Genomic DNA, 14,748 nt, shown 5'->3' on the forward strand with positions numbered 1-14,748 from the left:
TTTACAGCAGGCAAACAGGTCCAAATGGATCATAATAGTCATACAGATTAACAAAAATCTTTACAAAATATGACCTGACATGGTCAATTAATGTACAGACAGAGATAATAAAAAGAAGGATTCTGTCTTTTTTTCTGTACAAATGACAAACATCACAGAATGACAACATCAATAATTTTTTTTATCCATAGCAGATTTTCAGACTGAGGGGAATAGATGTGGTGATCGACGAGGCAAGTCACCTGACAGGATGTGATGTAAAACAGTGAGTCAGCTGACAGGAAGTGTGCAGGTTTAACACCGTTAGGCTACAACACTCGCTCATACAAAATGTACAAAACACCGTCCTCTAACTACAAACAGAACACCTTGGAGGAAAAAAATGTCCCATGTTTCAAACGGTTTCAGGTATCTGGAAAAACAATCTGTGCTTCAGTTTGCCTTGCGATATTTTTACCACTGATGTGATCTGTGTGCCTTGGCGCGTTGAACATAGCTCAACGAGATGAGAACCATTACAAACATGGTGTATTTTGTCCCCCAGGTGAATTAAACAGAGATATCAGGAGTGTTTTTTGTTAAGCATTCGGAGCCACGTGGCATGCGTCCTTGTCATTGTGTCTGGAAGTGCTGTGGAGACGCAAACGTGACCCGGTGCTGCCCCCTTAGTCATGTGACCTCTGTCATCGATGCCGAGTGGTTCTGAAAATGGACGTGGGAGGAGGGATGGAGAAAGAGGTATAAGGATAGAGAGAGAGAGGAGGGGGGAGGCAAATGGAAGGAGACAGGGGAAGGAAAAGGTGTGGAAATCATTGTCAAGCAGTGTCAGGAGTGCTCCATTTAAGATTCTGTATGGGTTTGTTTGTGTGCATTTAGGAGGGGGGGACAGGGAGGTAGTGCATAATGTCATGCCTGTTTATTTGTGAACATATGTCATTTCTGTTTGAAAGAAAGAAAGAAAGAAAGAAAGAGAGAAAGAAAGAAATAGAAGAAAAGAGAGAACACACAGTGACCCAAATATGTGACACTCAAAGTACACCTTTTCTCTGTAGGCATTCTGGGAAATGTAGGAAACTGCTAATTAAAGCATGAAACAGTAAATTAGAACAAATTACAGTTACAACAAGTTACAGAACAAACCAAATTACAGTTGACAAAAATTAAAGTACCTGAAGGGGGGGTGTTCTGTTTTAAGCACAAGGCCTCGAGGGAGCTTTGCCAATTAATGGGGAAAGATAATGTGCATCATAGAGATTACGTTTTTGGGATGCCAGGTTAAGTGTTTTTAAGCTACCTGTGCGCTGAGGGTCTCCAGAGGACTCTCTACACGGGGGAAAGTCATCAGAGGCAGACCGCGGTACTCTTCAGTCTTCTGTTTAGCTGCCGCACTGTGGACACCTTTGAAGTTGTTCACGACACATATGCCCTGTAAAGTATGAGGAGTGTTCAACATGAATAGTGAGGCAAGTTAACAACGGCACAAGCTGACATGGAACTGAAATATTACTGATTCTGTAAAATGAAATGTGTATTTACAGATGAGGTTGAGTGAATCCATGACAAGCGTTTCACATTTCCCATTAACTTTCTATTGTCCCAAACTGTTCATTAAATACAATCATTTAATGTGTTCCTATTACTGGACAAAGTGCTGTTATTCAACAGATAGGCCACAATTATATGCATCAATTTAGCATGTAAATGTCAGTTAATGTGTATATTAAAATGTGAATCCTTAAACCTTAAATCAAACTGCTTATCAATCCTGATGTCACTCAGATATTACGCTCGAATTAAAAGGAATTAGGAGCACCCAGGGATTTTTTTGGAGAGATGTGATCTTTTTTTCTGCTTTAGATCCGTTATCACTGTGATATAAAGTTTATATGGTTGTAAAAGCTACATCAAACTTGCTATGAGTCTACAAAAGTCAGCCATCATTTAACACAGTCAGTGGGAGATGCTCTGGGTTGTTCATCTTTCTGGCATGGCGCTGTGCCCAGCATGCATACTGAACTGACGCTCTCTTTCTTCCTTTATACATCTGTTAAAGTTCTTGTAAATTAGTTATTTGTTAATTCTGTTTTAATGAAGTTATTTTAACAGCAGAGAGACACCACCGAGGTCGCTGCATTTTTGAACTGCTCCATGGACTAGTTAATCAAAGAGGCCACCACGAGGAAGACCCCCCTCCCTCTCTCTCCCAGGCCAACTGCCCTCAGGCAGTGGCAAAGTAGAAAATGAAGCAGTTCATGGGCAGTGCTTTTTAATGCTTCCAGACCAGAAAAATTAATGAATCATGGCTGCTGGGCTAAAATCTGAGGATGACTCTTCAGCATGCCAGTTTCAGAAAAACATATGAATCTTTAGAAAAATGTGTGGCACTGGCAAGGGTGAGCCAACAGTGTACAGTGACACTTTCGTTGCTTATAAATGACTGGATGTAACTTCTCTTTAATTCCTATATCTTTTAAGCTAACTATTCAGTTTGGCATCTGCTTTGTTTTCACTCAGTTGAAGCCCCTCACAAAAGACAGTGGATGACTGCTACAGGATGTTGCTTTCTTTGCATTTTCATGTCTTGTCATCCACGATAAGACAGGTTCAGCCAAGCTGCTGTCTGTTGTCTCAGGTGAGCAAAGTGAAATTAGATAGTGCTGAAAAATCAAGATTTGAGCTTTCAATAAAGATTACAGGTGTCTTGCCACAGGATCCAATTTTGTTGGGGGGGCAGCTGTGGCTCAGGAGGTAAAGCAGGTTGTCCATTTATCGCATGATCGGTGGTCCCCGTCTACATGTCGAAGTGTCTTTGGGCGAGATAATGAACCCCAAATTTCTGGCATAGGGTGTGCCATCATTGGGTGAGTGTGTTTGAATGAGTATTGGATTACATCTCCTGGTGTGGTTCAGATTTAACTGATTTATGTATGTTATATTTTTGGTTTATAGATTGATTAACATGCATTATAACCTTCTCTATCATGTTACAATCTACATGGTATTAGACAAGTAAAACAAAAGGATATGGACTTTTATCTTATGTTGTAAAATAAAATATATACCAGACATGCCTTTTATATGGCAATTCTACATACTTTGAAAGCCTCAAAGCAGGCGGTCAGCATGTGCCTCTGCTCTGTCTTGGATTAAGTGGGCACCTGTCTCCTCGGTTAGGATTTTGCCAACATCAACCTGGGAGCCCCATGAAGTGCTTAACACTGATCCCTCAATCTGCTGGCAGTGCACAGACCTCTTGTAAGACCGAAAGCAGTTGCCGTTTGATGGGATGGCTCCATTCAGACCTCCTCTGTGAGCACTGGAAGCACAGTGATTTCATCTGCGCCTGGTTTCCTCTCCCTTTGTGCCAATTAATTTCCCTCAAGATCGCTGTCCATCAAACTACCTCAGTTGCTAGATGACAAGACCTTGTTACGCTTCATCAGGACCATTAGGACCATGTGTAGAGAAGAGACAGCCCTCCTAAGTTCATGGTCTGCTGATAATAAGCTGTGAATGAACAGGTTTAAAACTGCTGATGTGATGATTGCTTGCTTGTATTCATCTTTCCCTGGAGATCACTCACTCACTGTATGTCAATTTTTATAGGTCAATCATTGAAAGCTTATATTGTCCATAAAGAGTGGAGTCCAGTGGCTCATCTTCCTCAAGGACAAGCTGCTCTATGTTGACCCCACATTGCCCGCTTGCCTCCACCGAGAAGTCCACAACATAATGGCAAAAAAAGAGAGAGAATCTGGAATCGCCCCACAAACTCATCCAGAGACTCCAACTACTTCCCTTTGACAATCTATTAAGACCAACATTGCTTTAACATTGTTCATAGTCCAACTAATTTGCCCTTCATAAGCTTACCCTTTGCAAACCCCACACAGTATGTGGATCCCTCCTCACCTTCATGTAGAGTTGTTCGTAAATCTCACTGCTGTCACTATTTATTGTCCTACACTTTCTTACCATCCAACCAGATTTTAGCCACGGTCATTTTGTCTTACGTCTGCACAAACATGACTTCACTCAGGTCAGCATGATAACTCTTGCACCTCATTGTCTTCAGAGTCTACATGCGAAACAATGCTGTTTATAACATATTTCTGCTTTATATATGCCACATAGCAAAACAAAGCTTTCTGTATGAAATGCTCAGCAGTGTGGCTCCATATATAGCAATGTCAGTCTGTCAGTTGTCGGTCCACCACTGTCCTAGACTGAAATATCTCAACAGCTTTTACATGCATTAAAAATTTGGCATTCTTGGTGTCTAGAAGATGATGATGAGTTTATGTGGCAATACCCTGGTTTTTATCTGGTGCCATCAGCCAAAATCTCATAACGTCTAATACTTTTGATCAAACACTTACACAACTAATTTCATTCCAATCTCCATCAGCTCTACATTAGGTTTAGTCTTAATTAGCAATTATTAGACTGCTCACACATTAGGCTAACATGGTAGATATGGTAAAAATGAAACCTGCTAAACATCAGCATGTTAGCATTGTCATTGTGAACATGTTAAATGCTAATCAAAGTTAGCATTTAACTCAAAGCACTACTGTCCCCAATAGAGCCTCAGAAAACTGCTAGCATGTAGAGAGTCTTGTTCATATTTCTGTTATTGGGCTGGTATATTGGACACATTTTAAATGTTAGATATTAGAAAGTCAGTCTCATCTACATTCAACATGATGTAGTGTTTAGAGAGAGTTTGATGGTGTCAGTTTATTATTAGTTACACATTTTGGCTACTAATGTTTAACAGCAGTCCTCTCAACCTCTGAATTTCTTTTATAAATGAATAGATGTGCTAACTCCAGCTGCTATTAATAAGCATTAGATGTCTTAATGGAGCTTTAGAGGAAGTTCACTCAGGAAGACACACTGAGTTCTGTAGTTTCATTTCTCAAACCATCTATCGTTCCCATCCCTCACACATGCTCACTCATAATTTACTTGCTGTCATAGCCCGGGGCGTCAATTGAGATGTCAGCTGTTCACATCAGCTCGTCTCATCTAACCAACAGCATGGTGACACGCCTTCATTGTCAGCCTGTCATACTGCCACTATCTTTTTAAATATGTTTACTCCCTTCTCTGCTTTAGTGCCGTTTTATGCACACCCCACCACCTCCCCATCACCTCCCAATATTCACAGATTCATCAATGCATCACTTCATCAGCCTCATCACTGTATCAGTCTCAGCAGAAGTCATCAGATACCACCACCAGTGTCTGGACTCCATGGGGGGATTTATTCTGCTGCTGCTCAGGACTGATGTCCCTTGATTCAAAATCTCCCTGTAGTCCCCCTAAGTCTCCCTGAGTCTAAGCACCAAAGACTTTTGGCAAGACTTAATCATCAATATCATCTGTGTAATAAACAACTTTTTGCTTCATTCATGTGTCTTTCCTGATTGAAATTCTAATGTTATATGATCTAAAAATGCATTTCAGATTGTTTTTTCCGCTCTGCCACATATGGAATATAATTCAGAAACTACAAACATGAATTAATTGTTGTGATCAATTTTTAAAAAGTGATTATTAATACAACAGTGTATGTACTGCCTTCCTAAATATATCTTGCCGAAATGATTTACTTATTTTTAGTGGCACTGCATATGAAGGTGCTGTTGTTATTAATCTAAAAGTATGACATGAGCTGTCAGGCTCTCTGACAATGTAAATTCCCATACAGCCTTCACAGAGCAGTTAGTTTGATCACAGTAGGAACAGAATATCTGAAGGCTTTCCCTGTGAATGCATGTCACAGTGCTTGTTTGTCTTTCTTTGGATCAAAAACTCCATAGTATCAGCCATCAGCAGCTGACGCACAAAGAACAGTCGCTGATTTCGTCTTTCCTCAATCTTCCCTCCATGCCTTCTCCTCCTTCTTCCTGCTTTGACGCTCGGGGGGCCCAGTGGCAATTATATGTAATGAAGATTCTGAGGCTGTGAAATAAATCGTTTTTGATTCACGGGGGTTTCCCTTCACCTTCCTTCCTCCTCGGCAGGCTTTCCGCTTAAACCCAAAAACAACTTAAGGGTTTCAGCTGTAATCAGTATGCCATATTTAAACACTCATAGCATCAGCATTAAATCTAATGTTGACAAAGCCTTTTTAATTTTCAGTGGAAGCAAAACAGTAAAGGGAATTTATGCCTTGCTTGGAAAGACACAAGTCAAGCCTGCACAATTTATTCCTTGTTACTGTATAACGTGTTTTAATAAGACAGATAATAAGATTCCTTCCCCTCCTCTGGATAACAATGTTACAGAAACAGAATTACCCGGTCACTGTCTCGCTCCATCATCTCCAAGTTAAACACAACCTCTAATTGAAACTAGCGTTTCCCTTCAAGGTTCTTCTAACTTTATGGTCCTTCCATAACCAACTGTTCCTTCACAGAGCTCTCTCAAAAGCAGATTGACTGCTGCAGATCGGTATTTTCTCTCCTTTGTTCTTTTCTCTTCTTCTTCCTAATCAGCCCGCTGCATCCTCAACTTTTTTCCCTCCATCCTGAATCACCTGTATCTGAACCTCCTTCAAGCCCAGTTTAAACCACGCTTCATCCTGTTTCACATCCTCACACACATCACCTCTTCATGAACTACCCTTTCTTAGCCTCTTCATCAAACCAGTGTTAAACATTCATGCACAAGCCCAAAGGATCTCCTTACATCTGACTGAATAGGCTGACAGTAAACTTAACATTTGTACATTTTCTATAAAGCCAAGAATATGTGGAAACCTCTGTTCAAATATAAAAATAAAACATCCTTCCGAGAAGATGTCCCACATGATAATATGCTGCAACATTTTCATGGTCATGTATTTTTCAATGTCTCCATGACTTGAATGTCTATGAAAACTAAAACTGAAAAAAAATCTGCTGTGTATAAGAAAAGACATAAATCCTGTTTACTAAAAATGGCATAAATTCACATTCAGACTCCAAACCCATGTTGCAGAGGGTTGCAGCCTGAATTCATCATTTAATTACTTGTTTGGGTCAATTCCAAAATGAAGCTGAACATTATTACTATATGACAATAAGTCATGACCAGAATCCACCTCAGAATAATCATCTTCCCCTTCCTTTTTCTCTCTTCTTTTCTAATCCCCCCACTCCTCTCAAACTTCCCTACACTTTTTGCACTTCCATTGTCCTCACCAGAAACAGAGCGACGGCTGATCCCAGTATAAATCCAGCCACTACATCCGAACAGTGGTTTCGGTACTCTGAGACTCGGTTGAGGCCGGTGAGGAAGGCCGAACAGAGCGTCCCCAGGCAGAGCACGGGCTTGGCCAGGCGGCTGGACTTGGTCTTGATGGTGCTGGTGATGTACATCTGGAAATAAGCACAATGAAGATTTAAGATTGTGTTTTTTTTATTGTGTCCCAAAGGTTTGACAAGAGCCCTTGTTCTTTAGGTAGACATGTACAGAAGCAAGTCTCACGCAGATGCTCCAGCAGAGATGGTATCAAATATTTAACCATTTCATGACAGCAGAAAGCCTACTGCATAGTGAAACAGTTAAGAAAAGATGTCAAAATCTTACATCATATGAGTGCAATAACTCTATAAAACAAAGGTTTTTTTTCACAGAGAATAAAAGATTACAAGTAGACCTAATATGGGAACTACTTGTCAGCATTTTACAAAACATACACTCAGTCTCTCTAAATGTATGTTCTTACATCTTGAATTTTACCTCCTCCAAAGTCAACCAAGGAGACATATCAAAATCTCTCCTCATCAACAATCTGGCCATGTGTTCTTCGTGCTCCTGCTGATAAAATCTACACCTCTATTCCCTCTTTCATTTTTTAGCAGCGGGGCCTCTTTGTCAAACACTACAGCCGCTCTTCAAATAGCCCTTCAAAAGCCATTCTTCATGAGTTCCTCCAGCCCATTTTACAAAAATGCCTGAACCCACCTTACACCTATATGACATCCACACACTTTTAAGAAATATGAAGTCCCTCCTTGTCACAATAAATGTCACTTTCCTCAATCAGAAATCCACATGTGCAACAGTAGGCTACATAGCTTTTTTTCCAGAGCCTTTTAAAATTTAAGGCGTAGGGCCTACTGTGTAACTTTAATCAATCCAGGGTAAAAAACAATCCATATATCTTTGAATGTTTGGTTGTTTTTTTAAACATTCCAAAATCTATTTCCCCCACATGTAAACTGATTACATTCAGTCCCAAATGAATAACTTTGGCACCACTAGTACATTTGAAATTGATTTTTAATTAACTGTGCTCAGGTGCTGTTGGGGTAAAAAACAATTTGAGAATAACAGAAAAGTCACTGAAAAAAAATCAAATCTAAGAGTAACAAATATATAATATCTTCTTTTCGGTAATTACTTGCTAATAGAAATGGAATTAAATAAATAGGAGTATAAGATGTATCAGGAAAGTATTTTTCAAACTGCTATAATTATTTAGGCCAAACTCTTCTGATTGTCTTTAACAATTGAATGTAACTGTGCAATATTTGTGGGAAGTAGCAGTGAGAGTTTCATCCTCATTCCTGTGCAGCTGACACTGAAAGCTTGGACAGTATCACGTTATTATGGTATACCAGGGTATTTAGATATCCCGGACGTATATATTTTCAATACTGTCAAAATACTGTACATAACTGAACGTTTACGAGGAGCACCTGAAGGCAGCATGTAAATTACACCGGCAGTGTGGCGCTGTCCGTTTTTCCGCTCTTTGACTCCTCAGGAAGTGAAGACGGTAGAAGAAGTGATTCAAAATTTCTAACTTCGCTTTAAAACTTTCGCAAAAATATGAGTTATTTGAGTCTCGTTAAGTTTGCGGTGAATGAAACTCGCCATATTTTTCTTTCTTTGAGCTGACATTTATTCTGTGGCCGTTGGTAACTTTGTTTCTGACATATATTGAGCTGTTTCCCGGATGAACAGGTAAGACAGCATTAAGTTAGTTGTTTTCTCTCTGAAGTTTTGCCTTGTACCTCTACATAAGCGGTAATAACCTAGTTTCTGCTCAGCTGGCGGTTTTTGGGTCATGTCGGGTTGGTGGTGGTTGACTGAGGGGTCGGACGGTGTTAGGGTTGCTAACTCCCTAAAAAATAAATAAGGGACACCTAGTTCGCAGGGCCGGTGTTACAAATCAACTGGTTTTCACGTTAACTGGTTACCTTTGTTTGTAAACAAACACCGCTCCTGCAGATGTTCCAGTCACGGAGAGAAAATGTAGCTGGCCTCGCGAATGCCTGAATGCACGTCCATATATATCTGATGATCTCTCGCTTCACCTGCTTAATCCAAGCACGATGCCTCATGTTGTGAAGTACAATTGTGGGATCCGAAATACTGGACACCATATTCTGTATACATGTTCAAATAAAAATAAATAAATAAAAAGTCACCCGACACGGGATTTGAACCAACTGCAAAATATCCCCAGCCTAGTGATTTACCATTAGGCCACATGTCTACATAGCTGACAATGGTTATAAAGTGATACAATTACTGTTGAATTAAAAATGACGTTTGCATAGCCACGACTGTCAACACACCACGGCCAAATTAACTTGTGACCACTGTTATTGCAATGATAACACTTTAGCACCTTACAGGTCCAGCTTGTTGCACCTCTGAAAAACATTTCACGATGATCAAAGATCACGTTTGGTAAATATGGTCGAGGAAAATCACGCATTTGATGTTTTAGACACGTTTACGTCCGTGTGTTGTAATTCATGTTGGAGCAACAGTGTGTAAATAAAACAATTTGAAGTCGAGCGGATATCTATCTATCTATCTATCTATCTATCTATCTATCTATCTATCTATCTATCTTTATTTGTATAGTGCCAAATCACAACAAAGTCATCTCAAGGCACTTTACACATAGAGTAGGTCTAAACCGAACTCTTCAGGTTTCATTTAAAGATCGTGTAAAGTGAAAATATATTTGTGTTCTGAGTTAGTCACATCACAGACAGATGTGTTATTAACCATCCTTCCAAATTTGAATGCTAGAAAAATTGTCTAAGTATGTAAAATTATCGTTTAAAATCATGAAAAATCAAGCACTTCTCTGTACTGTCAAACGCTGGGGGCGTGTCTGCTGAAGGCTCAACATTCCCACATGAGCAGCACTTGGTGACAGTGGAGAGAAAAAACTCCCTTTTAACAGGAAGAACCCTCAGAACCAGACTCAGAGTGGGAGAACAAAAAAAAACCAATCCTGTCTAACTAAATAGCCACAGGAAAATGATCTTTTAGTCTCAATTTCATATTTGGTCATATTGCTTTCCTCGCTCCACTACCCATCCAACCATTCAGTCCAAACTTCCTCAAATCAACAAGTGATGTGATGAATGATTTTATAACTGAGTGTGCCAATATGTGTGGATATCCTATATGCCACGCGTTACTCCGCTCGACTTCAAATTGTTTTATTTACACACTGTTGCTCCAACATGAATTACAACACACGGACGTAAACGTGTCTAAAACATCAAATGCGTGATTTTCCTCGACCATATTTACCAAACGTGATCTTTGACCATCGTGAAATGTTTTTCAGAGGTGCAACAAGCTGGACCTGTAAGGTGCTAAAGTGTTATCATTGCAATAACAGTGGTCACAAGTTAATTTGGCCGTGGTGTGTTGACAGTCGTGGCTATGCAAACGTCATTTTTAATTCAACAGTAATTGTATCACTTTATAACCATTGTCAGCTATGTAGACATGTGGCCTAATGGTAAATCACTAGGCTGGGGATATTTTGCAGTTGGTTCAAATCCCGTGTCGGGTGACTTTTTATTTATTTATTTTTATTTGAACATGTATACAGAATATGGTGTCCAGTATTTCGGATCCCACAATTGTACTTCACAACATGAGGCATCGTGCTTGGATTAAGCAGGTGAAGCGAGAGATCATCAGATATATATGGACGTGCATTCAGGCATTCGCGAGGCCAGCTACATTTTCTCTCCGTGACTGGAACATCTGCAGGAGCGGTGTTTGTTTACAAACAAAGGTAACCAGTTAACGTGAAAACCAGTTGATTTGTAACACCGGCAGACCCGATTACATTCACCCCTCCCGGCTTGGTGAAATGTTTTGCCTTATTTTGTGTGTGTGAAACGATTTTTAAATTATTTGACTCAAACCTGAATTTAATTCGATGCATTTATTTTTTAGTGCAAAATAACAAATCGTTTTAACAGAAATATGTCCTGCTTAACTTAACAGAATAAAATCTCTTTCTTCTAACAGAACTGTCCTGCTTAACTGAAAACAGTATAAAATAACAAAAAACAATAGAAAGCAAATTCCTGTATTAGTGCAATAACAAAAGTGCAACCTGAAAGTCTGTGGAAAAGTTGTAAACATTTACACTTCTTGCCTCAAAGTCTTCTTGCAAGCAACAGTACCTCGACCAATGAGAAGAGCCGGATTCTGCATTGTCAATCTCGTGAGTGAGTGTGCTGTCAGCTCATTGGTCACAGAGCAGGAGAGGGCTGGCAATAAGATTACCGTAAATGTTCATATAAAATGCCCTGTCATTCATTGATTCCATTGGGTAACTATTTTGATTCTGACAGAAATACGGGACAAAGTGCGTCCCTTTTCAGCTCAACACAGAATGCATAATTTTGTCTCTAAATATGGGACGATTCTGATTTTCAAGGGACAGTTGGCAACCCTAGATGGTGTGGATTTGCTTTCATAAGGTGTCAAGTGGGTGCTGGTATTAAAAAAAACCCTGTTCCGTTTATCATTATTTGACAATACATGACATGTATCATGTTACAATGACTCCTATATCCAGCAGCTCAGCTTTTACGTTTCTTTTTCTTCTTCTCCGTCATATTACCGTAAATGTTGCTCCTTTTATGCTTGTATACATGCCTGCTTTTGTGAAGCACGCTGGTAATGTTGGTGATGAAAATGTCAGGTAGGTATGAACCGATACTACCCAAGCCTACAACATGTCAATACTTAAATGTATCCCTCTGATCAGATGTATCTTCTATGTACTGTATGCTTCTAGAAGCATTATGAGGTACATTTAAATGTTGAAAACAAAACAAAAAAACAAAAAAAACAACTTCTGCATCATTCTCAAGTGAGAGAAAAGAAAGACTCGCTCTAGCTTTTCCAGATATGAGATGTTGAGGTGATGCTATGCCAAATGGTACTTATACTTAAACAAATAAAACTATTTAACTACAACTATATTTAGAGTGTGTAAATCTTATATTTTTATAAAAATATATTTTCCACTGTTTAAGCATTTTTCTCTCTGTAGAATGCTGACAGTGAACTTCATCACAGTGTATAGCAGCCATGCACAGTCCTCTCACCGTCAGGTAAACCGCAGAGTAAACGCTCAGCGAAGCGTCCTTGGATGGGAACGACCGGCGGGCGTTTTCCACAGCAACAGGGTTTCCAGTGCAGATGTTGCCGTTGACGATAAACTGGTGATTAAAACGACACTCTGTGCCAGTGTAGTTGGGCTTGCAGACAGACAGGAAGTAGGGCGAGAGACCTCCCGTCACCACCTGGCCCGCATTGACAAAGATGTCTGTGGCAAACAGGCCGAACGCAAACACACCTGGGGCACACACAGAGAGAGACAGAGTGAGAGTACAGCATGATGAGAATTTGCAGCACATTACACAGAAAAGACATATTCGCACACACATTATCAAAAAAGTCTTCACACATTTCCACCTTGTATCATGATGCCAACTACCTTATATCCACGGTTAAATTGAGCTGTGGGTTGCATGGCTCAGCACCAACACATAAGCTCCCAACTTTTATTAGGTTAAGAGTTAAACCCTATAATATGTACTATTAACATTACATTTAATACAATTGTTGAAAAATGCATTATTTCTCGCCACTTATTATTTTTAGCCAAGAGAAGAGAAATGTTGGAATTAAATGAAATTTAAATAGTGGGAAAGGATAGTGGACAACAGGCAGAGAAAGAAACATAAACACACGGGGAAAAAAACTGCTAATATGAATGATTGCACTGACACTTTTAGCCCACCAACCCTGACCAGTGTCTGCGTCTGCATTCCTTTTGCTGTGAAATATGACTGCTGATTATCTGGCCTGCTTAGCCATGAAATTACTCTGCTTTGTATTCTCATCCGGGGGGGGCTGCGGGGGGCTGGGGTTGGGGTGCTTGAGAGGAGTACAGGGATACGATTGTGTGAAGGGCAATGAGAGAGAGAGATGGAAAGGGAGCGAGGGAGGGGAGGGGAGGGGGGTGAATTAGGGTGAGAGGAGAGGAGATGGGAGGGAGCGAGAGAGCGGGAAACTGAAAGCCTCAATGATCCTACAAATTTGAGAGACTGTTCGGGAACAGACGGAAATATAACTCATACGAATTGCCTAATGAATTTCTGATGAGAATTTTATTAACTGAAGGGGTATTATTTAAAAAATGAACAATACAGTTCGGATTATGCCAGGAAAGCGACCTCCCTGGAACAGAGAGGACAAAGTCTGTCAGTCTGCCCAGTTGAACTCAGTTTTTTAAAGAAAAAGGCTATTAAGCATTTTAAATTCAAGCATTGTAGCTGAATGTCTCATTAGTTCTTTGAGAAAAGTGACAGTTTTGTGATTTTAAAAATGTTACCTGTAATTGTGTAAATCAGCACTATTGTAAGAATGAAAATCTTCTAATTGTAGTCTATACACTGCATGATCCAGCATGTTTGATAAAGATATTTATATTTCATTTTGTTCCAGTGGCTAATGCAGTTTTAGAGAAGCTGCAGTAAATGCATCACAGCTGGACTTGATCCCAATTGGCTCCCTTCACTGAAGAATTACTGAAATCCATTCAGTCAAGCCAGTTTGCTGTATTTAAACTGAAACATCTTAACCAGCAGGTTTATATCATTTAAATCATACAGCAGAAGTTGGTGTGATTAGCCAATCAGGATCCAGCTAGGTCTAACATGACATGACTGTCAACCCAAGGGGAATACAGAACAGCTGAATATTCTTTCCTTCATATGCATATGCATGAATGTTTTTTTGTTTAGCTATAAATACTTGTGTGATTGATACTGTGATGTAATTTTATTCAAACATGAGGACCGAGGTGTTTGCAGCTGCTGGCCTAACATTCTGTGTAAAAAGCCTATTACATGTTGCTCGGTAGGCCAGTACACTGTAAAAAACTGTCAAATAGCAACAGTATATCATTATAATAGATGCACTGAATTATTAAGTCAAGAAATGGTACATAACTTTAATTTCTACTGTACATAATGTGTATAAAACACACAATTTTACTGTGGAAATAGAACATTTTGGTAAAACTAATGGGGTAAAAACATAATGTTACAAGCACTAAACTGCCCCAAAATTAACTGTTATTGTCTAAATTCAGATTTAGCTTTCACCTTTCAGCTAAAACATACCTTCATTTCTACAGAAACAAGATGTTAAAAATAAAGTGTATCTTTGTTAAATTATATTGATTTCAAGACAAAACATATGTTTAAATATAATTTACTGTCATTTAATGTCACGGAAAATTAAAACATAACTACCAAGATGCATTTCTTGAAAAAAGTGTCTCAGATGATGGACAAGTGCTTATTAATAATTGTAATAATTTTTTCAGAGCAGTGATTTCTATCATTTATACAGTTCAGCACATTTTTCTTAATCTTGGTTGTTCAGAAAACAAAGGAA

The 14,748-nt window shown here is 39.4% G+C and overlaps 1 protein-coding gene across 1 annotated transcript in view; it reads right to left on the minus strand.

Annotated features, from left to right (window-relative positions):
• Positions 1 to 553: 553 nt before the first annotated feature.
• plppr1 (phospholipid phosphatase related 1) overlaps positions 554 to 14,748 on the minus strand; it is a 58,742-nt gene continuing 44,547 nt past the window's right edge. The window contains exons 4-7 of the mRNA XM_053340182.1: positions 12,387 to 12,637; positions 7,194 to 7,370; positions 1,295 to 1,426; positions 554 to 702 (exon numbers count right to left, since the gene is read on the minus strand). Coding sequence (XP_053196157.1) covers positions 670 to 702; positions 1,295 to 1,426; positions 7,194 to 7,370; positions 12,387 to 12,637 — 593 coding nt within the window. The 3' untranslated portion in view covers positions 554 to 669. The remainder of the gene's footprint in view (positions 703 to 1,294; positions 1,427 to 7,193; positions 7,371 to 12,386; positions 12,638 to 14,748) is intronic.

The sequence above is a fragment of the Scomber japonicus genome, chromosome 19, assembly GCF_027409825.1.
Source record: "Scomber japonicus isolate fScoJap1 chromosome 19, fScoJap1.pri, whole genome shotgun sequence".
NCBI classification, from domain to species: Eukaryota; Metazoa; Chordata; class Actinopteri; order Scombriformes; family Scombridae; genus Scomber; species Scomber japonicus.